This window comes from Cervus elaphus, chromosome 11 (assembly GCF_910594005.1).
Source record: "Cervus elaphus chromosome 11, mCerEla1.1, whole genome shotgun sequence".
Lineage (NCBI taxonomy): Eukaryota > Metazoa > Chordata > Mammalia > Artiodactyla > Cervidae > Cervus > Cervus elaphus.
Window position 1 is genome coordinate 19,042,376 of NC_057825.1, and position 25,875 is coordinate 19,068,250.

Genomic DNA, 25,875 nt, shown 5'->3' on the forward strand with positions numbered 1-25,875 from the left:
GGGAATGGTATTCCCAGCATGGTTCTTACTTCCTTGCCTCATAGGTCACCTTCTCAGTGAGAACTTTCTTGACCACTTCACTTATTTTTTTTTTTAATTAATTTTTTTTTAAATTAACTTTTATTGGTATGGTTGCTTACAGTGTTGTGTTAGTTTCTATTGTACAGTGAAGTGAATCAGCTATAGGTATCCCACATACGTGTATCCCATCCCTCTTCTTTTTGGATTTCCTTCCTATTTAGGTCACCACAGAGCATTGAGTAAGGTTCCCTGATCTATACAGTAGGTTCTCATTAGTTATTATTTACACTTAGACTTAGTATCAATAGTGCATATATACGTCAACCCCAATCTCCCAATTTTCCCACCCCTCTTTGTCCCACCCCTTGGAGTTCATACTGTTGATTACTCCATTCATACTGTGGACCACTCCATTTAAAATTGAAAACACATTATGGCTCCCATTCTCCTTTACCTGTTTTATTTTTCCCTCCTTGGCTATCATGCCCATTTAATATACCATATATTTTCATTATTTCTTTTTTCTTTCCCCACTAGATTATAATCTCTATAAAAGCAGGAATTTTTCTTTACTGGGCTCACTACTGAATCCCCAAGACCTAAAACAGCACCTGTTTAATGAAATGAATGTGTTCAATGAAGGGACAACAATGAAACTAATTCAATAACTATTTACCATGCGAGGATCCCTTGCAAGGGACTCATGGGTAGTAGCTAATTTTTACAGAGGAGGCACAGAAAAGCCATGATTAGAAACCTAGGTCTAATTCAACAATGTGTTCTTTTCTCCAGAACCCGGTACCTCTCCTGTGCTGTGAAAAGCCAGAAGGAGGTGGAGAGTCCAGAGGGGTCGGGGTCCAAGCCATGGCACCCCTCATAGCCCACATACTTAAGTGTGGCCAGGAGAGATCAGCTGTCAGTTCAGTTCAGTTCAGTCACTCAGTCATGTCCGACTCCTTGTGAACCCATGGACTGCAGCACACCAGGCTTCCCCGTCCATCACCAGCTCCCGGAGCTTACTCAAACTCATGTCCATCGAGTTGGTGATGCCATCCAACCATCTCATCCTCTGTCATCCCCTTCTCCTCCTGCCTTCTATCTTTCCCAGCATCAGGGTCTTTTCAAATGAGTGAGTTCTTCACGTCAGGTAGCCAAAGTATTGGAGTTTCAGCTTCAACATCAGTCTTTCCAATAAATATTTGGACTGATTTCCTTTACATTGATTGGTTGGATCTCCTTGCAGTCCAAGGGACTCTCAAGAGTCTTCTCCAACACCACAGTTCAAAAGCATCAATTCTTCGGTGCTCAGCTTTCTTTATAGTCCAACTCTCACATCCATACATGACTACTGGAAAAACCATAGCTTTGATGGGATGGACCTTTGTTGGCAAAGTAATGTCTCTGCTTTCTCATATGCTGTCTAGATTGGTCAAAGCTTTTCTTCCAAGGAGCAAGTAGCTTTTAATTTCATGGCTGCAGTCACCATCTGCAGTGATTTTAGAGACCCCCCAAAATAAAGTCTCTCACTGTTTCCATTGTTTCCCCACCTATTTGCCATGAAGTGATGGAACTGGATGCCATGATCCTAGTTTTCTGAATGCTGAGTTTTAAGTCAACTTTTTCACTCTCCTCTTCTACTTTCATCAAGCAGCTCTTTAGTTCGTCTTCACTTTCTACCATAAGGGTGGTGTCATCTGCATATCTGAGGTTATTGATATTTCTCCTGGCAATCTTGATTCCTGCTTGTGTTTCTTCCTGCCTGGCATTTTGCATGATGTACTCTAAACATAAGCTAAATAAGCAGAGTGACAATATACAGCCTTGACATATTCCTTTCCCAATTTGGAACCAGTTTGTGTTCCATGTCCAGTTCTAACTGTTGCTTCCTGAGGTGCATACAGGTTTCTCAGGAAGCAGGTCAGGTAGTCTGGTACTTCCATCTCTTTAAGAATTTTCCACAGTTTACTGTGATCCACACAGTCAAAGGCTTTGGCATAGTCAATAAAGCAGAAATAGATGTTTTTCTGGAACTCTCTTGCTTTTTCGATGATCCAGCAGATGTTGGCAATTTGATCTCTGGTTCCTCTGCCTTTTCTAAAACCAGCTTCAACATCTGGAAGTTCACGGTTCACGTATTGCTGAAGCATGGCCTGGAGAATTTTGAGCATTATTTTGCTAGCGTGTGAGATGAGTGCAATTGTGCAGTAGTTTGAACATTCTTTGGCACTGCCTTTCTTAGGGATTGTAATGAAAAACTGACCTTTTCAAGTCCTGTGGCCACTGCTGAATTTTCCAAACTTGCTGGCATATTGAGTGCACCACTTTCGCAGTGTCATCATTTAGGATTTGAAATAGCTCAACTGGAATTCCATCACCCCCACTAGCTTTGTTCCTAGTGATGCTTCCTAAGGCCCACTTGACTTCACATTCCAGGATGTCTGGCTCTAGGTGAGTGATCACACCATTGTGATTATCTGGGTCATGAAGATCTCTTTTGTATAGTTCTTCTGTGTATTCTTGCCACCTCTTCTTAATATCTTCTGCTTCTGTTAGCTATCCATACTATTTCTGTCCTTTATTGTGTCCACCTTTGCATGAAATGTTCCCTTGGTATCTCTAATTTTCTTAAAGAGATCTTTAGTCTTTCCCATTCTATTGTTTTCCTGTATTTGTTTGCATTGACCACTGAGGAAGGCTTTCTTATGTCTCCTTGTTAGTCTTTTGAACTCTGCATTCAGCTTTCCTTTTCTCCTTTGCCTTTAGCTTCTCTTCTTTTCTCAGTTATTTGTAAGGAAGGCCTCCTCAGACAACCGTTTCGCCTTTATGCATTTCTTTTCATTTTTTGCATTTCCCACCAGCTGTCGGAACAGACTGAATCCGTTCAGTAGTAGGCACCGCCCACCTCTTTTTTTTTTTTTACTGATTAGCTTCGGTTCCTAGAGTAGGAACGGGATGATTTCTGGGAGGGATGCCGGATTAGCGGAGCTTCCTCCCGCAGCTCGCGGAGGCTTCCCTGAGGCTGTAGGAGACGGAAATCCACAGTCAAGAGTCTGGGTTTCCGCCCGGAGGGCTCTTCCTGCCGCTCCCGGAAGCTGCGCTCGCTGCCCGGGTAACGGGTCCCGGCGGCTGAAGCGGCTGAGTTGCACAGATGGATCTGGAGGAGGCGGTGAGAAGTCCGGCTGCCGCGCGACCAGGCGACGGGGCGGGAGGGCCGTGAGGCTGAGGAGAAGGCGCCGGAGGACGCCAGCTGGCTGTGGAGGCGCTCTGGTCTCGAAGTGGGGCGGGTCAGAAAGGGATGGAGCTGGCGGGCCGCGGGTACCCGCGTGGTGGGGGAGACAGGCTGGAGCTGCTGGCTTGTTGAGGTTGTGAGTGGAGACGGGGTGAGGTGTTGATCGAGAGGGGTGTGTTTTAGGGGGAGGATGAATTTGTAGGTTTTGTGAGGTGGCCGCCCTCGTGGCTCACCTCCTCTAGACTGGACCACCCGCAGGTTCCCTTTGATGTTGGAGGTTGGGCGAGGGAGGCCGGGGGCTGGAACCAGAATGCCCCCCCAAGTAACCCCTGTAACCCCAAGTAACGTCACATCTCCCAGCACCTAGTCTTTGGGAATCCTCGTCTCGGCCTTGCGTAGGGAGGGCCAAATTCGGGTGTGAGGGCACGACCAAGATTTCACTAGTTACCAGTATGGAAGAAGTCAAGTGAAGTCGCTCAGTCGTGTCCGAGTCTTTGCCACCCCATGGACTGTAGCCCACCAGGCTCCTCCATCCATGGGATTCTCCTGGCAAGAGTATTGGAGTGGGTTGCCATTGACCTGCTTTTGAAATAAATTGGCTGTGCGTTTTGCTAGTCTTTGATGAGAATCCCTTGGACTGCACGGAGATCCAACCAGTCCATCCTAACGGAAATCAGTCCTGAATATTCACTGGAAGGACTGATGCTGAAGCTGAAACTCCAATACATTGGCCACTTGATGCAAAGAACTGACTCATTTGAAAAGACCCTGATGCTGGGAAAGATCCAAGGCTGGAGGAGAAGTGGAGGACAGAGGATGAGATGGTTGGATGGCATCACCAACTCAATGGACATGAGTTTGAGTAAACTCCAAGAGTTGGTGATGGACAGGGAGGTCTGGCATGCTGCAGTCCATGGGGTCACAAAGTCAGACACGACTGAGCGACTGAACTGAACTGAACTGATGGTGTTAGAGGAATATTGGGTAATTAGATAAATGATAATATGATTTCACACACCAAAGAGCTGAGAATTGATTATTCAGTGCCAGTCTATGTATGTACAGAAGCATCATGGTGATAGAAGGCTTTTCTCATTGTAGGTACTCAATAAATGTCTCTTGAATGATGGTTAACGGTGTGTAGATGCTGGGTTAATGAAATGAACAACTAGAACTCACCATGAGCCTGTAGAGTTATGAGTAGGGATCTTGTCTGTTTTGCTCAACGTCACATCTCCAGCACCTAGTTAAGTGTCTAGAGCATACATAGTAGGTACTCCTTGGATTGCTGAATGAGCAAATGGAAACTTGAAACAACCCTAATAAAACTCTGGTTCCTTTGTGGTGGGTTATGTGTTCTTAGTGTCCTGGAGGAAGTTCCAAATGGTATGCTGTTTCTTTTAAGTCTTCTCTATACTTAAATCTCATCATCTTTTTTCCTCACAGCATTTTCAAGTTTTATTTACTCATCTTCCTCCACCCCCCACTTTACCCCCAGCATCTTTTTTCTTCCCCTTCCCACACACTGTGTGTTTTAGAAACATTTAATAGTTTAATTCCATTTCAAACTGCTCAGACTGAACTGCTATTCTCCTTGTTTGTAGATAATAGTCTCTTTGGTATGTTTTCTATTTTCAGTGTTTCTGTACTGATAGAGTAGAATTGCAGGGAAGCCTGTACGTAGACCTGCAGGGTTTAGGTGCAGTGTGTTAAATGTGATGTTCCTTTTCTCCCACAGAGAGAGTTCAGAGAGCGCTGTTCTCAGTGTGCTGCTGTTTCTTGGGGTCTTACTGATGAAGGCAAATATTATTGCACTTCTTGCCACAATGTTACAGAAGTAAGTAACAGGTCTCATTTATGAATTTGCTTGTGCTTTAAAAATGGCAATTTCAGCATAATATATGGCATAGTACCCCCCCCCCCACCAGATTGATCTATTTTTATTACTAAGCAATGCCCAAATACCAAGAATATAAGTCATCCTCAAGTACTGACACAAGGGTTAAAGACTTCGTTAATTAGATTTAGGATGAACTTCTGAAACTATCTTGGGCCATGAATATAAGTGTTTTCCTGGTTCGGACTGTATGGTATATTTATTTGTAAGGGGAAATAATTAAACTTGCACTTGGAAGATGATAAATTTCTTTTCATTTGTTAATACTTACTTAAGAGTTTTTAATGTGCCATGATAGCATGGAGGTTTGGAAGATAGAATGTTGGAGGACTATTGGGAGTACTGGAAATATACATTGTTATCATTATGTCTTTGCACAGTGCATTACACATTATGAGTATTTTCATGTCCATTCATTTATTTCCTACTCTTAACAATGTGTGAGATGCACTATTATGCCTGTCTACTGGTAGGGCAAGTGGGCCTCATCAGGTGAATGAGTTTGCCAAAGTCTCATGGCTAGAAAGTGTTGAGGCAGGATTTGAACCTGAGGCTTCTGACTCGTGTTCATTTTATACCACCACACCTGCCTCTTAGGACAGAGGCTGACATCCTGTCCTGTGGGTCCTTGGTAAATGAGACTGCATTCACACAGGGAGTGCGAGGTCCTCTTCTGGTCACCACCACCCTCAGGACAGGACAACATAACCAAAATAATCAGAGTGTGGACAGCCTGCTGTTGAGTGGGCTAAACACACCAGGACTTTTCTCTCCGGAAGAGGATTTGCTCAAAGTCTACAGAGCCAGGAAGAGCAGATATATTTATTACCTTTGCCCTGTAGTCCTCCGGGATGTTTGAGAAAAGTGATTAACTTAGCTTGCAACTATCATTGAGACAGTCATTGTTCTTCATTCTGCTTCGCACTTGGTCACCCACAGTATTCATAAGATATGAACTCACTCAATGAAATTGTTGGGGTGATGATATGTTAATTACCTCATTTGTGGTGATGGTTTCATGGATATACATACACACACATCAGATCATACACTTTAAATATGCTCAGTTTGGTCCTTTGCTTTGATGTTTGTTGAGGCATTAACAGTTTTTGGTTTTGTACCAGCAGTGCAAATGTAAACACGATGAAGCAAGATGTCTGTAATGGACTGTCATTAGCAGATGAAGACAGCATATACTTGTTTTGGAGAAATTAAACTATTAATACATTAACTAATTGCTTTCTTTTATTTGTCTTTTGATAGTATTTCTATTTATTTCTGTCTGACAAAATCTGCTGCAGTCAGTTTTTAACTTGAAAGATCCTAATACCAGTATTTCCACATTTGAAAGATACCAGCTTTGTATGGAATAACCTGTCAAGAGTGGAACGTTCTGGATGGTGGGCACCATCTTCCTACAGGCCCAGAACCTGTCTCAGTGCCTCCCGTGTGATAGAGCTGTGTGTTGCACAACCTCAGTGGTTCTCTTGGCTTTATGGCACGTTCTTCAGATAGGAAAGTATGTGACTGGTGTGGGCTTGGCATGCCAATGTTTAAATCCACCTGGTGGGAAATGGCTGGTGAGCTGTGGTTACACCTACAGAATGGAGGTTGCGGTATAGCTTTCTGTGTTTTTCTGCTCCTTTCATTGCCCCTCAACTTACTCTTGTATGTAATTTTCATTTCCTAGATAGCCATCATCTGAAGGAAGGCCTTCTGAATTGATAAAGGAATTAGAATGTTATCTTGATTGATTTCATACAGGAAAAATATTTTGAGGTCTTAAATCTGGTCTATGTATAGACATTCTTGCAAGTATTTTGTGGATATTTAATAAAGGTGTAAGTTAAGATAGTGTGAGTTTAACAGATTTATATGATCGTAAGAGCAGATTTACTGTAGAAAATGTAGAAATGATGAAGGTGAAAGCTACAATCACCAGTGAGCTCAACATACATTTCAGTAGCTTCCATTTAGTCTTTTATATGAGAGACTGTCTGTATATGAAAGGGGCAAGGGGATATGGGTGAGTACCCCCAATCTTGTGTGAATGTGTTAATTAACTGCATAAACAGTCCACAGTATAACCATTCTCTAATTAGTTACAGCTTCAGTCAGGGTATTTAGCTTTTTTTAGCTTTTAGTTATTTTGCATTTTGTCTAATTCTTGTTTTAAGCCTTCCCCCGCCATCCCTCCCCCACCCCCACCCCCACTCTTTATAGGTTTTACCTGTTTTTGTTGGGTAATTGCTTTGTTGTGTGTTCTGAAATGTCTTACGTTCTCAATGTGGCCAACCCCATCCACCAGAACGGCTTTGAATGTGATTTCTGTGGAATACAGGGAGAATGTATTCCAAAAATCCTGTTGTTAGAGGCATTTCTTTTATTTTTAATGAAAGTTGAAGATAAATTTCATTCTAAATCTCTAACTTTAGACAAATACATAGGTAGTGTACGCTGTTGGTTAAAAATCTTCACCTTTCCCCCATCACGTAGGGCTGATGCTTTTATTAATATATTTTGGTTGTGAGAGAACCAGAATCTTAGGTCCCAGCCCTTGAGAGCACTTGGAATTGAAGACTTTGGGATAAACTGTACTCAGCAATAAGTCATTCTAAAATCCTGTCGGTCTGATTAAGAATGAAAGTAGTACTTTTATAATTTCATAAAGCTGTTTTAGAGTATGATTCAAACACGTAGAAAAGTTGGATGAAACTAATCTGTGTGTAGCTTAGGCATTGCTGACTACAATAAATACAGACATTATTTTAGTTTCAAAGTGGTTTGGGGTGGGGAAAAAAGGTGAATAAATTTGACTTTAGGATTGGGTGTCAAACAGTTAAAAACTGATTGAAAATAAAAGGTTATTCATTTGACAGTTATTTATTTAGTATGTTTAAAACTGTTCTCCGACAGCATACTATCTATAGTGAGACAGATCACCAGCCCAGGTGGGATGCATGAGACAAGTGCTCGGGCCTGGTGCACTGGGAAGACCCAGAGGAATCTGGTGGAGAGGGAGGTGGGAGGGGGGATCGGGATGGGGAATACATGTAACTCCATGGCTGATTCATGTCAATGTATGACAAAACCCACTGCAATGTTGTGAAGTAATTAGCCTCCAACTAATAAAAATAAATGAAAAAAAAAGATACATACAATATGTATGTTTAAAAATTAAGAAAATAAAGAAATGGAAAAAAGTGAAAAAAAATGACTGATAATAACGTACTTGGAAATGAACAGAATTAAAAATTGAAAATTATTAAAAAAAATAAAAACTGTTCTCCACACAGTTTTAGGTACTAAGAAGTTTTGAAGCAGAAAATAACATAAAGGCTAACCAGAGTGTTACACTTTATCTAATTTTCCCAAAATGCTACCGTCATTGGTCCTGGCATCCACGGTCTGGTTCATTATACACCCCAAAGTATGCTTGGAAATATAGTCAAGGACATGTGAAACTACCTTTGTATGGTCTTTTTTAATGGTCTGCTTCTGTTTCCTGCAGAGATCTACGGAAGTCATAGACACTGGGGCTATTCCTAATACTAAAATACAAGCCATCAACCGGGGACTTAAAAGAAAACGAAAACTTGGTAAGCTCTTTCTTCATATGTGCTTAGTATTTTTCAATCATGTTTTCATTTTCATAATTTGGGTGTGTGCAATTGGAATTTTAAATAGATTCTAACGAAGTTGCCAGAATTTTAAGCCAAAATAGAGTTAAAGTCGATAATTATTTTTGGTAAAATTGGAAACAACTTCTTAAAGCATACCCATTTTTATTCTGTTTATTGTAGATGATTTGATTTTTTTAGTGGTACAACTACTGTGCAAAAAATAATAATAGTCAAGGGAGTGTATTTCTTTGTATCTGTTGGCATATGTTTCTCTATTCTGTATCTATAATCTCTCATGATTTTCTGTGCTTTTAAAGAAAATTGCTTCTTTTCTGACATGTTTCAGCTATGGAGTTGTCAGGTTAGGCAAGTTAAATATGATACTCAGCTTTCAGAAATCCATTTCTCACAGTGATTTTGAACACACCCTTTTATAATAGGGAAAATTAATTTCCTTTAAAATAACCTCAGCATGGGTGTGCTTTGAAAGGCAATCTATTTCATTAATCCAGGGAGTACATATAATTAACCATTATTGAGAAGAATCTGAGGTGAAGTTTAGTTGATGCTTTTTATTTCTGTGACTGATTGCCTAGTTTCAGGTTTGAAATTAGACTAATGATAATGGCGGACTCTTCTACCTGAGGTAGCTTTAAGGATACACACATGAAATATATAATATGTATAAATGTTGGTGAAATAACTGCATGAAATACATTGCTGATCTTAGATAAATAACAGAGAATGCCTAGATGCCAACTCATGTTCCTGTTTAAACTTTAGTAGTGACTATTTTTATTAGGCTAAAACCTGATTAATCTTAATTAAATTTAATTAGAGTAAAACCTGATTAATTTGGACTTGGCATCTAGGTAGTAAAAACTGTATAGTTTAAGCTTAAATTGCTGAAAGAACATCAGGTGTTTCAAATTAAATGTTGAGAGTCTTATATTCAACTGCTTTGTCCTTAATTTCTTCATATGTAAAGTAAGACAGTAATACCATTTATTATAGAGAGTAGGAACCCAGACTTAGAATTTAAGATACGACTTTAGTTTGTCAGAACAGGGTGCAGGAAGGAGAGAGCACGCACGGCTGGCTATAGCGTGGGGAGTTTAAACTCCCTCACCTTTGGAACGCGTCAGAATTGCAGGCTTCTTATTTTACTCCTGTACAAACGAAGACCCTTTCCAGAAAGTGAGTTAGTCAGCAGAGGTGGGGAGACCTTGTGACCCTGAGGTTCGGGAGGGGCACAGGAATCCTCTGACTTTCTGCAGGGGAGAGGGCATCTTGGAGTCGTAGCAACAGACTTCAGAAGCATATTTTTTCAAAGAGTTGCAGTATTTGTCAACCTGGGAGGGGTAAAACGTAAGAGTCTTAACAGATTTGAGCATTTTCTTTTAACTGGTAGTTTTATTTAAACATGTAGCTTTGTCCATTCCTTCAAAATCTCTTAAGACTGTTTTGAGGTTGCAAGAAAATAACCTATTAATACTTAAAATACGTGGTGACTGGACCGAGTTCAATAAATCTTAGTTTCCTTGCTTTCAGTTTCACACTCTTACCTAGAACCATCTTGATGAAAGGAGAAAGCTGTTGAGCAGTTTGTTTTCTTTGTGTGTTCTTTTTGTACACCGTTTCCAGCGATCTTGGAACTTCCCCTCTTTGCTTTTTAGTTCATTCATTCTCCAAATCTTGGAACTTCCCCTCTTTGCTTTTTAGTTCATTCATTCTCCAAATACTCATTGTTCCCTTTCTGTGTGAGGTGGGATAGAGGAGTCGGAGGGGAAACAGTGGCTGAGTGTTGAGTATCCTTTCATTTAGGTTTCTGCTGGGCATTGTTCAGTACATTTATAAAACTTGTTTTCTTTTTTCAATGTGGTGACTAACCATTTTTCTGCCCTTACATTGATATTTCAGAAAAATTAAATTTACTTTAGCATTTGTGTACAGATTTGCCAGACTGGAAGTGAGAGTATAAGAATGGAAGCTCTACTCAGGGATATGAAAAAATTCCAGTTGAAGTGTGTGAAACACAATTGTAATTGTGCAGTAGCATTACATTTAGTAAGTAAGAAACTCAGATGTCTGAAATCTGTCATTTGTCATTTAGAGAAAGGCTGGGATTGGTATGTGTGTGAAGGTTTTCAGCACATACTTTATCAACAAGCAGAAGCCTTACAGAGCCTTGGAGTAGGCCCAGAGTTAAAGGTAAGTCCGTTTGAGTTCAGATGTTAACCTTTCATTTTGTTGTTTGAAAAACAGTAGACTTAGAGTGGAACTAAGAGTAGTAGGGTTATCAGTAATAGCATTTGGCTTATTAGAAAGAATCATTTTTCTGATGATTTTTCTTTAATCCTTTTGCAAGACCAGCAATTCCCAAAATGTGTAAATAAGCAGTACATCCAAAAGAAAGTAAGAAAGGTTTTAGTCTTCAGATAATTAGGAAACATTAGGTTAAAGTAAAATAAATAACTTTGTCCACTTATTAGTGCCTTTTATGTGTTAATGTGCTTTTTAATTTCCTAGGGGATGCAATGTGCAGTATTCACAATTTGAGAGTAAAATCCTCTGGTGTGTGTGGGAGGATGGGATGGGGGAAGTAGCATCCATCAGGACTTCTAGAAAATGCACTTTGTGCAGTGATACATTAAATCAGTGGTTTTCAAACTTGAGTGTATATCAGAATCAACTTGAAAGGCTTGTTAAAACACAGATTGCTTGACCCCATTCCAGAGTTTCTGATAAGCAGGTCTGGAGTAGGGCCCAAGGATCTGCGTTTCTAATCAGTTGCCAGGTGATACTGATGCTACTGGAGTCAGCTTAGTTGGAGAGAAGTTTCCATGTGTATGTGGAATGAGTGAATAGGACATCATATAGCACTATGCTCATAAATGAAAACGAGCAAAAAGCGAAGGAAGAAATATCAACTAGTGAAGTCACCAAGAAAAGATTGGTAAAGCAGCCTTTGCTATTCAGAGCAATGGATGTCCGCAGCAGGCAGGCAGAGTGGCCACAGGCCGGTGCACAGCCTGAGTGGTGAGCCTTAACCCTGACAGGCATTGCTTAGGTAAGCCTGCTGGTAGCCTGCAGGTTTGTGGATCTGGTTTTTCCTGGCAGAGGCATCTGATGTATGAGTGTTTTTTAATAAATGGTTTCAGGTGGTTCCACCAAAGAGCTTCAGTAGGGTTTACACCTGTATAGCTTTCTGTTGATACCTACTTCATCGAGATTAATCCTGAAAACAGTTTCTCTGAAATTAACCAATAAGTATGACTGTTTATACCTGGCCAGCTAAGTGGTGCAGGAATGGTGTGATGATAAGAACCCAGGCTCCAGAGTCAGAACTGACTCTAGATCCTATTCATGGGTCATTTTGGCCATGTTACTCAGTGTCTTCAGTGGTGAAATGTGAGCTAACAATTGTTTTGTAGGATTGTGTTAAAGCTTATGGATGCCTTGTGCCCAGTAGGTGATAAATAAATGGAAAAGCTGTTTTGTTTTGTTTTACTTTCACTTGGACAGAGGGTGGGAGGAGGAAGGGGGTGTCAGTAGGTCACTAAATGCAATAGCAACTTTGCTCCTAACTAGAAGTGTAGTCACATGTAAGTGACTTTCTTTCTCTGGATCTTAATTTACTTAACTTGTAAAAAGAAGGGATTCAACTAGGTGATTTTAAGGAACTAGTTCCTTCCTTTCCTAAAATCTAAGATTAGGAAGACTATATTCAGTGCTTCTCATATACCTGATACTGAAATGATAATTCTTTCAAGGAAATTTAAGTAAGAAAGGTAAGAATACATTTAGATGGAAACAGTATGTAAAGTACAAGAGAATAGAGGTTCTGTGATCTGGATGTGCCAGTATATTTTCATCATAACCTGAAGCATTCTTGTTTCTCTTTCACATTAGAATGAAGTTTTGCATAATTTTTGGAAGCGCTACCTTCAGAAGAGCAAGCAGGCATATTGTAAAAACCCAGTTTATCCCAGCAGAAGGAAAAGTACGGTAAGTCACACGTCTGACAAGTGGGACCAAAAGACATATCTGGTGAGAGATAGAAATGAAGATGAGGTTCAACCTTACCTCAGTTATGGTTTTCAGAGGAGTTTCAGTGAAGAGGTTTCATTTATAGTCCAGAAGGACAGGGTCAGTGATGTAGGCATTGAAATTAATTTTGACTTCTTATTTGACCAGTTGAAAAATAAATAAATTTGTGGTTAAGTTTCTAAATAGAAGTTTAAAGGAGTTTCTACCATTGTACTATTAAAAACTGTTTTGCAAATGTTATTCTTTTTGTTTGGAACACCTGCTTGCTTTACCTGGCATTTCAAGATTCAGCTCAGTTGTCATCTGGATGCTTCACCACCCCACCCCCATCCATCAAAGCAGTTATATTTTTAGCAGTTTTCTTTTCACTGCTTATTAAATGTGCCATGGATCATTTTGTTTGGAATAGGGGAGGATTCCACTGCTGGGAAATGCAGGTTTGATAAGCTTTGATGTGTTTTATGTGTGGTTCTTACTCTCTAGGACTGAGAAGGGATTCTGACTCTGTTTGACACACATTTGTTAAGAGCTTGGAAACTTGGCCCAGTGTTTCCTTGTTTGGTTAGGGTCTCATAGGTTCCACTAGCAGAGTTTAGTGAAAGAAATGAGATGTTTAGAAATTGTAGGAATGAGATGTTTAGAAATAGCAGGTAGAGCAGGAAAAACGATAGTTCAGTTTTACGCGTAAGTTTGAGACAGCTGTTGGACATCCAGGAGGAAATGTGGAGTCCTCAGATACACAAGTGTTCAGTTCAGGGGAGAGATCTGGACTAGAGATACAAATTTGGAAGCTGTCAGCTCACACTATAATCAAATCTAAAATACCATTGTTTGTAAGATGCACCATTATTTTTAAATACCCCCAAGAAAAAAGAAAATGCTGCAAATTAAATTGTGCCATGACGCTGACTGTAAGATATTCCTGATTTCAGGGATGTTAAAATATAGAGATGGGGGAGTGCACATTAGAATTGAAAACAGTATACATAGTAGATGGTATTTAAAACTACAAGACCGATGACATCCCTGAGGAGCAAAGACAGAGAAGAGGACCAAGAACTGAGCTCTGCATATTCACTGGGAGGACCCTGATGCTGGGAAAGATTGAGGGCAAAAGGAGAAGGGGGCGACAGGGTGAGGTGGTTGGATGGCGTCAGTGACTCAATGGACATGAATCTGAGCAAACTCCAGGAGATGGTAAAGGACCGGGAAGCCTGGCGTGCTGCAGTCCTTGGGGTCGCAAAGAGTCGGATACAACTTAGCGACTGAACAACAGTGAGAGGCGGAAGCGAGTGCACAGAGGGAGACGTTGCTGTAGGTGGGAGCAGGGAAGGGCGCAGAGGCCGACAGAGGGCCGAGCGTGTGGTGTGGGAGTTTCCTTAGGATTGCTCCAGTTTTCTCAGTGATCTCCATGTATCAGCCAGCTTTATGGTCGCCTGGCCCCTCGTGGGCTCACCTGTCAGAGGGTACGTGCTTGACAGAAGAAACAAGCGTTATCCTGTCCCTGGTTTCTTTTTTCTGTCTCATTCTCTGTGAGTTCCTTTAATACGAGCTTTATCTCCTCACAGTGAGATCCAGTTTCTGGCCTACATGACTGAGAGCATGGCTTTTTTGACTGTGATCAGCTCCCCAAGGTCATGTCAGTTAATGAGGCCTTTAGGTAGCTAGCCAGCTGACCTTTCTAAGGGACACTCTGACCGCTTTTTCAGCGATACACTTGTGAAAAATTAAATCATGCTAAGAGATAATGTATGATTGTCAAGCCTCAGTGTGTCTGGAGTCATTATTGACACTTGGTGTTTTTATTGGTGTTGCTGCTAGAGCTATAGGAGAGGTGTTAGTTGCAGAGAGAACTAGGCCTGTTGCGTCTGCGTGTTTCTCTGCTCGTGCCTGTTTGGCGTCCTTATCTGAGAAGCATGGCTAGGGGCTGCTGGGGAGCGAGCACGTGCAGAAGCCCGGCTCTCTTGGTCTCAGGGACCAGGCAGATGGCTGCAGATCTCTAGAGTGGCTCCTTCTCTGGTGTTTGTGATGCTCAAGCATTGTTTACAGTTTGTGGAAATGAATTATGTTGTAATTCCCATATAATCATAATTTATATTCTTTTATAAAACAGGTATTAGAAGATAATTCGAGCCATTCAGACTGGGAGAGTGAGCCTGAGCTGCTGAGTGACGTGAGTCGACTGTCTTTTGGTGAGAGTGGAGCAGAGTCTCAGCCTGATGTCCGCACTCCAAAGCCTTTCCCCATCATCAAAGCATCACACTCAGGTAAAGATGACAAACTAACACTCTGGCAATGCATCTTAGAAATAATGTAGTCCTGTCTCTTCATATTCCAAGGAAGGGAACTTGGCCTAGCAAGGAAGAATGATTTGTTGACTCATGTGGCAAGGAGAAAGGTAGACTGAATGAAATATTAGGGCAGTTTTTAAAAAGGTACATTGTTTCCTCATGAGCTTTTAGGTGTGATTTTTAAAGGGAACTAAACAGTGAGGCTTCCCAGGTGGCTTAGATGGCAAAGAATCTATCTGCAGAAGACCAGGGTTCGATCTCTGCTGGGTTGGGAAGATCCCTTGGAGAAGGGAATTTCTCCCTACTCCAGGAGCTGTTCTTGAGAATCCCATGGACAGAGGAGCCTGGCGGGCTACAGTCCCTGGGGTGTAAAGAATCAGACATGACTGAATGACTAACACTTCACTTTTCAAGCAATAAGCAGATCCAAAAAGGAGGCTAGCTGGGGTTACAGCTCAGGGGTAGAGCATTTGACTGCAAAAAGGAGGCTAGCTCAAGTAAGATAGCTGTGGGCTCAGAATTTTAGAGAAAAGTTGTAGCAGAGAACTAATAGAACTTAGCCATGTGGTAAGATAGACAGGAGTCAAAAATAAGCTGCCCAGTTTCTCTGCATAGACTAACACAGGCTGAATCAGATTACCATATTGTGTGTGTGTGTGTGTGTGTGTGTGTGTGCATGTGCATGTATGTCTTACTTTCTGGTTTAATTCCGTAATTTAAAATAGATAAGGAGTGTATTTAAGGTTACAGATACAGACCTTCTCCTCAGAGCATTTATTCATGATTTTAGTTGTTTCTACATTACTTTTAAAAATGAAAACAAAGAAACGTGGTGGAAAACAGAGAAAGATTTTATTATAGATTGTGAAGGTCTTGATGTGTGCTACTGGAGTTGTTTGGGAGATAGACTTCAAACCTCCTGGTGTTAGGAATTGTTGAAGTCTGCATTACGTGTGATTAGTAAAATTTTCAACAAAACTTTTCTAGTATGGACTGCTTCTTTGCAAGCCCCTCACCCTCCAGAGATTAAAAATTCCTTTTATCAGCATATCCACGTTTCTTTTTATCTTTTGTCGTTTCCTTTTTTTTTCCTTCAGCATATCTGCCTTTCTTGATGGACTGCACAATGACACAGTTATCAAATAAGTTAACATTTTGTGTCCAAAGAAGTTAGAATTGTAGGATAATTGGGCGGCATGGCATGTGGGGTTTCCTTTTCCATGCCTCAGGCCACCTGACTCAAATAATCTCAGAGAACTAGGACTCTGAAACCATCCAAGCCTTTTCAGTAAGACATCATGATTGTTTACCTATGTTAGGGGTTTTTGTTTGTGTGTTTGTTTCTTAGTAAATGATGATCTTTAGAGCTTTATTTTCATTTTCCTATTAAATGTAACTATTAAAACACTCATTATTAATGCAAAACATAAAATTCAGATATTCATGGGAATTCTCTGACAGTCCAGTGGTTAGAACTCAGCACTTCCACTACTGGGGCCCAGGTTTAATCCCTCGTTAGGGAACTAAGATCCTGTAAGCTGTGTAGCCTGGCCAAAAAAAAAACAAAAACAGATGTTCATAAAGAAAATAAAATCACGAGTTATTGTACCACCCCAAAATAACCACTATCACTGTATTCTTCTACATTCTAGAAGGTTTTTTATTCATATATATGTGTATATATATATATATAGAGAGAGAGACAGAGAGAAAGCACGAGTTTTGTTTTCCAAAAATGTGAACTACTTGATTCTTAAAATTTTTTTGATCAAAATTCTACATGCATGACTTGTTACACAAATAAAAATGAATTGCCGTCCACTATCTCCCTCAAATATCCCGTTTCCCAGAGGCATTCATTTTCAACTCTTTTTTAAACGCTGTATTGCTGTATCACATGCTTCTGTTACTACATCTTAATTTCTCGTTCTGCACCTGAGCGATTAAATTCCCACTATGGATGACGAAGCCTTAGCTCTTTCACTCATCCCTCACTGTCCCTCCTTACCCCCTGCCACGTAGTTACCAGCACATAATTATGAATTTCTCCTTCTCTAGCTTTTCAATGTAATTTTTTGCTTGGTCAATTTTTTTGTGCTTAAATTGTAAATGTATATAAATATTCATCAGAGCTGAGTCATATAGTTTACTATGATTACTTTTTCTGTATATGCTTTGGTTTCTCCAGAGTTGATAATTTGCTTAGTTTTCTATTTATTTATTACTAATCTGTAATCTAGGCTTCCCAGGTGGCTGAGTGGTAAGAATCTGCCCGCCAGTGCAGAAGATACGGATTTGATCCCTGGGTCGGGAAGATCCCCTCGAGAAGGAAATGGCAATCCATTCCACTGTTGTTGCCTGGAGAACCCCATGGACAGAGGAGCCTGGTGGGCTACAGTCCATGGGGTCACAAAAGAGTCAAATACGACTTAGTGAAATTATGAATCTATAATCCATGAATCTATAATCTATTACTAATGTATCTCCACACTTCCCCTCAGTTCTGGCAATCTCTCAATTCCTTATTCTGTCAATTTCATGTTCGGTAATAGATCCTAGAACTTCTGAGCTGCTTTGATCTAGAATGATGTATCTCCAGACCTCTGTCTTGGGGATCTCTTTACCACCATCCCGAGAAGTCTGTCACCTCTCTGTGGTTAAATTTCTTATTTCTTTATCTCACTTCATTTTCTTTCTTGGTTCACGCCCTCAATTTGTGGAGCATCTTTTCTTATTTTGCTGAGGATATTAATGTTATTTCCCACTGATTTGAAGATTTGACGGTAAAGCGTCTTCCTACAATGAGGGAGACCTGGGTTCAATACCTGGGTCAGGAAGATCTCCTGGAGAAGGAAATGGCAACCCACTCCAGTATTCTTGCCTGGAAAATCCCATGGACGGAGAAGCCTAGTAGGCTACAGTCTATGGGGTCACAAAGAGTCGGACATGACTGAGCGACTTCACTTTCTTTCTTTCTTTGCCTTTTTATAATAAAGGGTTTCTTCAAGTGCTTAGCAAGCCTAAGGAGGCTAGTCCTGTTTAAGAATGGACATTGAAAAGTTGATTGAAAGCTTTCTACCCACAGTAAGTCTTGTCACTTCTGCTCTGGTTTATTTTCTTGGTGAACCTCCAGCATTGTCATCAGCTGACCAGATTTTCCAGAAACATCTCTGAGTCTTTTTTTTGGAGGGTATAACCCCAGCTGTCCTGGGAACTGGGTGGGAAGAAGGCCTCAGGGGAGGAGAGGGTCTCTGGAGGAGAAACTTCCAATTTTCGGGCAAGACTGGGGAGGAGCAGTCATTTGGCTGCATGGAGCTTGGGAAGGAGTCTGGGTGTATAGCTTCTTAATCAGGCTTCCAAGCAGTCCTCCTGGTGTTGGTCCTACATCATGCACTTTCCAGGGCTACCTGGTTTAACCAGTTCCTGAGCCTTCCTTAGAGGTCCCCAGGGAAAATTATATTGAATTTTGCCTTCCCCTATTGCTGGCTGTGAATTCAGCTTTCTCCGCACTGCTAAGCAATAATCACCTCTCCATTTGCTTTTCAGCTTTTAACATTTTATTGCTGTTGTCTCTTTTTCCACGTTATTTGTTCTTATATGTATATATTTTAAAAATTTCTTTATAATTAAAGTGGGACAAAACAGAAGCTAATGTGTGTTTTCAATCTGCCATCTTAACTAGAAGTTCCTACATGTTTTTATATATGTAATATATAGAGAAGTTTTAAAAATAATGTTTTATAGAAATCTGTGCCTTTGTATATTCTTTTAAAACCATAGTCTTCAGCCTTTAGCATCCATCAGAGGGATGGTAGGGATGGAGGGCTGGTGAGCTCAATAATTTGCATCTCTACCATGTTCTCAGGTGATGCTACTATACCTGGTCCAACAACTGAACTTGGAGAACAGTCCAATGCTTTTACACAAAGCATTGTGTAAATTGTTATGCACTGTTTTCATTGCGTGGAGTTAATTAAATTTCTATTCTAGTCACTTAGGTTGTTTTAAATTGTTTTCTTATTATAAACAGTGTTGCCATAACGTGTCTTGACCCTGAACCTTTGCATGTTTTAAAAATCATTTCACTAAGATGAAATCTTTGAAGTAAAGCTGCTAGACCATTGGTCACCAAATATTTATTGGGTTCCTTCTCCACCTGGAGCCTGTTCTGAGCTCTGTGGATGCCATGGTGAGCAATACTGTCTGTCTTCAAGCTGCCTAGAGTGTCCTGGGAGGAGACACACCCAGGGACAATAAATGCACATGTGAAAAAGAATAGCGCAGTTCCTGATAAATGCTATGAAGAAAGGATCTTCAGGATTTAGAAAAGGGGATTTTGAGGGATAATTTGGAGAGTTTTTGCCCAAGAAAACTTGGAGTCTCTCAGGGTTATTCCTAGTCCTGCTTTTCTATCTACCCTCACTCCTGGCTTTAAACACTAGCTATATCCAGCAACTCTAAAATTCCTATCCTCTCAACTCTAGAATTTTATATTCAGCTGCCTACTCAGCATTTCCATTTGCATGTTTAATAAAGTCTTACACTTAACATGTGCAGGTCTGATATCTTGATTTCTCTGGTCAAGCCTGATCTTCTGCCACCTCCCTTGTCTCAGTAGGAGCATCTCCATTCTTCTTGTTGCTCAGGCCCCCAAACTGTAGACTTCTACTCATCTCCTCTTGTTTTCTCATACTTCACATCCAGTCTATCAGCAAATCTTTCTGATTCTGCCTTCAGCATGTGTCCAGGGTCCAGCTGCCCCTCACCATCTACAGGATCGCCACTCCAGCACAAGGACCCATTGCCGTGGACCTGGCATCATGGTCTCCTGTGTGCCGTCCCCTAATTCCATTCTTCATAGCAGCCAGAGTAATCTTTTAAAAATCAGAAATGAGATTATGTTGCTCTTCTGTTTAAAAGTCTCCAGAAAACTCTTATTATGCTTAGTTGAAAATCTGAAGGACAGATCATGGCCAACAAAGCCCTTTAACATTTTATTTTCTTGTCATCTAACAATTCTCTCTGGTCATCTCCTGCCACTCTTCCTCTCACCCGTGGTGCTCTAGCCACACTGGCTTCCTTGTTGTTCCTTCAAGTTGACTCTGCTGATAGACTCCCCAGATCCTTCAGCCTTACTCTCTGATTTCATCCAGGTCTCTGCTCAGGTGTCACGCTCCCCACAGGGCTTCTGGGACCACCCATGTGGGAAAGCACAGGTCTCCTCCCTTCCCCTTACTCTGTAGGCCCCTACATTACTGTTTTTCCATGTTGCTCTTAACCACTGTCTGTCAGGTTTTTTTTTTTTTTGGTCATTTACTGTCCCTCACTACTAGTATGTAAGTTTAAGGAGAAATGAGATACTGTACACAGTCATTTCCCCAGACCTGGAAGAGAAGCACAGAGTAAGATGGACAAGTATTTGTGGAATGAATGCATGAGGATGAAATAATGCTTTGGGGGAAGACGCCCGGAGCATGGGAGTGGGAGAGGTACTGCCTCAGCTATTGTTTGGAGAGCCTGTCGGAGAAGGGGACAGGGAGTTGAGGCGTGACTCAAAGGAATGACACACTTTTGCTTTGCTTAGTAGTTGTTTGTCCTTTTATTTATTTGAAAACTTGCTCCTGATCACTACAAAAAAATCCAGAAAAGACAGATAGCTCCTTAGACTCTCTCACACACCCCACTCCCACAGAGAACCAGCTCTTAACATTTTGGCCAGTTTTCTTCCAAATCATTACTGCCCTTTATTGCCAAGTTGCTCTGTGTAAAGATTCTATCACTAATTTTAAGATATTTAAAATACCTCTTTGGATTTTGCTGTTTTTCTTCTTTTCTTGTCCAAAATAGTTGCTTACACTTAAAAAAAAAATCTCCATTTGTCCCGTAAGAAACGACCTCTGTCTGTTCCGGGTCTCTTGATGGAGTAGAATATTCCCTGCGGAAGGAGAAGGGGGTCATGAAGATGAGCGTACCACGGACGCTAGCCTTCTGCTATCTGTCGTTACTTTGGCAGAGAGAGACAATTACTCTTTCAGATCTTTTGAGGTAAGCTGGGCCTCTTACGATGATGATTTTGCTGATTATCTTGTGACAGCCTGTGGATATTTTGGATTTTACCAGGAGGCTTCAATTAAGGAAGGGAAAGATTAGGTAGTTTGAATTCTGACTCTGAAATGTAATTCTCCCTGGGCTAAGAATTCATCTCCTGGGTTTCCTTATTTATATAGTGGAAATAATACTATTTATCCTACATGGGGTATTAGAGAATTTATCATCCACTGTGAATAAAATGCTTTGAAGGTGAAAAGTGACATTTAAGTACCTGCACAGTATTATTAAGTATTTTTCATTTTTAAGAGAGAAGATGAACAGATGACCTTCACATGGCAAATATTAGTAGTAAGTTATACAAAAGCATACCTTGGTGTTGTTAAGAGCTAAAAGATAGGTTGTCTGTGTTTATAAGCTAAAATGGAAAACAAAGCTATTACAAGAACCTGTTACATGGATAGTCAGCATGTACAGTTTTCAAGATTATCTGCAGGGTTTTATAGGTAATGAATAAATTATGGTATGTAAGAATATCTCATTAAATAGAAGATGTACCACAATCATTAATGTGTTCATTTTTCCTTGCTCGTTATGTGTTCTAAATGATAACATTTGAGTTTCTCAATGTGTGGAGTGATTTTCAGAGCATAGATTTGGAACCAGAACCGTGGATTCGAATCCTGGTTCTATCACTTATATGCTATAGGACCTTGAGTAAGTTATTTAATTTCTTTCCGCCTCTGTTTCCTCATTGGTAAAATGAGGTTGCTAGTAATATCTACCTCAGAGAGTTGAAACTACTCTCAGTACTTAGTACTACATGAAAAGCACATAGTGCCTGGTGCATAACAAGAACTCAGTTCTAGTTATTGTTGTTTATGTTTTCTTTATCATCATCATCATCATTGGCACTAGGCCCTTTGATTAAATAAAGTGCCTCCAGTAAATGAGAATAGTGCCTTTGAATTTGGCCACATCAACCAAATAACAAGGCTTTTCTCAGATGTGATTAACTTGACATGCAGATAGTCCATGATTCAGTGAATTTTACTGTTACGTTAAAACCTCATCTTGTTCTGTCCGCCCTCATTGGGTGATCTCACCCTTCCCCACGGCTCTAATTACCATCTGTATGATGACGACTCCCAGATCTGGATTTCCAGCCCAGACTTGTCTAGTGAGGGCCAGACCCATATATTCACATATTCAGCTGCCTGCTGGATACTCCTTCATCATCTTTCTCCTCAGTTCATCTCTTTCTCCACTGATTCCCTTCTTCATTAATACCCTGTTCCATCTCATACAGGCACCTGAGACCCATCCTTGACTCTTTCCTCTCTCTGCGTATAGTTTAATCAATATGTCCTCTCAATTATACTTCCAGAATAACTCTGAGAACCATGTTTCCCCCATTCCCTCTGTCTCTGTCTTCACCTGGGTTACTTAGCCACTTCCCAGGTGAATCTTGTGCTTCTCCTGTCCATTTGCTCCTGGTAACCCGAAGGATCTTACAGGAAGGATCATGTCACTGGAGCTGGATGAAAGGGCTAGCTGCTCTTTCTACACAAGGCAATCTGTAAGGGGGTAACAAAACTACCCTAGAAATCTAACAAGGAAGAAATAATAGTTGCCCAGAAATAATAGAGAAAATTATTTGCCCCAAAATTCTTCTCAGGGAGAATATTTTATGTGGTTAGAGGGTTGGGATAAGATCCTACACATTTGTCTGTCTCTCTCCCCCTCTTCTTCTGCCTCTCTCCTCACCCCTCTGTCTCCCTGCTTCCTTTTTTTCTTGCTTCCCACTCCAAGGGGAATTGTAAACTGCCTTCAAGAAGATTAGATCTAGTTAGCTGGAGGGCTTTTATTTTGCTCTGTGGGCCATACAAATTTGAGACCTGGTTTAATTGTTTGAAGGAATAGAAGAAAAGACTTTACCACTGGTCCTCTCTCTCTGCTTTTCTTGGAAAAGAGCTGTAAGTCACAAGTTCTCAAAGTGTGGTCCTGACCAGCAGCATCAGCAGCTTCTGGGAATTTGTTAGAAAGGCAAATTCTTGGACCCATTCTAACCTTCTGAGTCAGAAACTCTGGGAACAGGACCTGGTAATCAATCTCTGTTTTAATAAGCCCTCTGGGGATTCTAAGGGATGCTAAAGTTTGAGAACTACTATTGCTACACCCTGAATAAACTATTTAAAGAACATTGATTTGAAGGCCCTACATTATTAGCCTTTCCACAATACCCATGTATCTTATACTGATCCTGTATGTCACTTCTCTGTTAAATCCTTTAACAGCATCCTCCTTAGGATAAATTCATAACCCTTGAGGAGCCTTTAAAGGACCCTGTATTAACAATTATAATAAATAAAAACAGCCAACGTATGTTCATTCCACAGATATTCGTTGAATATCTGCTATTTGCAGGTGTTGTTTTAGAGTCCAGACCCTTGAAATACATTTGTGAACCATATAGATAGTCCCTGCTCTCCTAAAGTTTAAGACTAGAGGAGAGGACAGATAAGCAAATACATAAATATAGTAAATCAGACAAGGAAATGCTGTTCAGAAGATTGAAATAGGGTGATGTGATAGAGAATGACTAGATGGCTACTTTAGATAGGTTATTAGGGAAGGCCTCAGTGAGAAGGTGGAATTTAAACTGCACTCTGAATGAAAATAAAACCTGCTGTTGAGTATCAGAAGTACTAGCATTCCAGGTAAAGAGAGGTTGCTAGTGCCAGGCCCTAAAGCAGTTGCAAGCTCTGTATGATCCAGGAGCAGAGGAGGCTGATGTGATGGGAATGTGAATTTGAAGGAGTAGGAGGAAGATGAGGGCAAGGAGATAATAAACAGGACCAGACATAGGTCTTTGGAAACCAAGTTAGGAGTTTGGATTTTTTTTTTTAAAGTATAGTTTAAATACAGTTCACCCTTTTAAAGTATACAAGTCAGTGGTTTTCAGTATATTCACAGGGTGTGCAGCCATCACCTCTATTTCCTGGATGTATTTATCACTCCAAGAGGAAACCCATTGCCATCAGAAGTTTGCCTTTAAGTGTGATAGTAAGCCACCGAAGAGTTTAACAGGAGAGACATGAGTAGCCACCGAGGAGTTTAACAGGAGAGACATGATCTGATCTGGTTTATGTTTTCAAGATTGTTCAGGCAACTGTGAGGAAAGTGGATTCTAGGTAGACACGAATGGAAGCAGAGAGACTGGGTGGTCTTTTCTATACTTAGAGCAAGAAGTAGTGGCTTGGATTAGGGTGGTGGTGATAGAACTAGAATGAAGTGAAGGGGTTCAGGATATGTTTTGTGGGTGGACACAACTTACCTCTAATGCAGTGCTACTTAAACCACCTGTAATGAATAACTAGTTTGTTAAATTTCAGTCTGTCACAGATTGAAGCTTTTGGAAAGTACAGTGGTATTATAAGTAGAGATAGTATCTCCAGGGGTCATGACTGGAGTATTGGTTTCTTGGTTAGGAGGGGCGAATGAGACGCTGTCAGTCTACCCCACTGCTCTTCTTTTGTCTCTGTTTTTCTTTTTACCCTTTCCTCCTACCTAGCATACTGTGTATTTCACTTACTTGTTTTGTCATCTTGGTCTTCTCAGTACAATGTAAACTCCATGGGAACAAAAATATTTTATTGTTTTTTTCACTGCTGTGTCTCCCAGCCTGGAATAATGTTGGGTATATAGTACTCGATAAATTTCTGTCGAATGAATGAATGAATTGTAGATAAGTATGTATGAATATTTATTTACATTTATGTGCTAACTTCTTCAAACTCAGTAATTTACTATGACCAGTTACTATGTACCAGACGTTGAGACAGAGTGGTAAACAAGTGTTTCTTTAATTGTTATTCCAGTGACAGGTACCTACCATGTACTGTCATAGGTACTGGGGACCAATTGGAGGGCAAGGAGGTAGTCTAACAAGGAACACAGAGACCAAAAAGGTCTCCCTGAAGAAGTCATTTAAAAGATGAGTAGAAACTAATCACGTCAGAGAAACTAGGGATAGACAGAAGGAATGCCATATCTACAAGCCTGGTAAATTGACAAATAAGATAAACACACCTTTTAGAAATATTTTATCTATTTGGGCAGAAACAGAAGAGATTATTAGATAATCAACTAAATCTTGTCTCTGCACAAGGGAACAGAAATATAGATATTTTCAGGTTAATTGTCCTTAAATCTATTTGAGATATACAATGTACTCAACTGCTTCTTACCTTGTCTTTGAAATATAACATTTTCCCCTCTTTTGTTTACTTTGCCAAATCAGTACATATCTTATATTGAAACTTTTTCAAAAACACAGATTTGTTGAAGAGGAACATATTCCTTACATACATGCTTTTCAGCATTTTCCAGAAGAGATGAAATTATATGGACGTGACAAAGGAATCTTTGCCATAGAGGTAAATTATTTTCTTTTTTACTTTGTAGTCACTTATGAGACATTAGAGTAATTTGGTGATTTATATTCATCTCCTGATTTACTATTTCATGTTGAAGTTTAAAAAAGTCAACCACTTTTTGTTCTATTCAAATATGAAACATTAATCATATCTTAATAAAGAGTAGAACTATTATTTATATTTTCTTTTTGTGGTTTCTTTATTCTCTAGGCTATTCTCAAAATATAGCTTTAGTGTGAGATGTGTGCACTGCAGATAAATGTATTGTTGAGACTAA

At 40.3% G+C, this 25,875-nt stretch overlaps 1 protein-coding gene across 4 annotated transcripts in view; it reads left to right on the plus strand.

Annotated features, from left to right (window-relative positions):
* Positions 1–2,958: 2,958 nt before the first annotated feature.
* Positions 2,959–25,875, plus strand: part of TAF1B (TATA-box binding protein associated factor, RNA polymerase I subunit B) — a 52,328-nt gene continuing 29,411 nt past the window's right edge. Inside the window, exons 1-8 of one of the 4 annotated variants that reach the window (XM_043917056.1) lie at positions 2,959–3,288; positions 4,989–5,087; positions 8,659–8,746; positions 10,884–10,981; positions 12,683–12,778; positions 14,934–15,087; positions 21,000–21,156; positions 25,499–25,598. In XM_043917056.1, coding sequence (XP_043772991.1) covers positions 2,974–3,288; positions 4,989–5,087; positions 8,659–8,746; positions 10,884–10,981; positions 12,683–12,778; positions 14,934–15,087; positions 21,000–21,156; positions 25,499–25,598 — 1,107 coding nt within the window. In that variant the 5' untranslated portion in view covers positions 2,959–2,973. Of the gene's footprint in view, positions 3,306–4,988; positions 5,088–8,658; positions 8,747–10,883; positions 10,982–12,682; positions 12,779–14,933; positions 15,088–20,958; positions 21,157–25,498; positions 25,599–25,875 lie in introns of those variants that run through there. The other 3 variants (XM_043917057.1, XM_043917058.1, XM_043917059.1) reach the window with 3 other exon arrangements.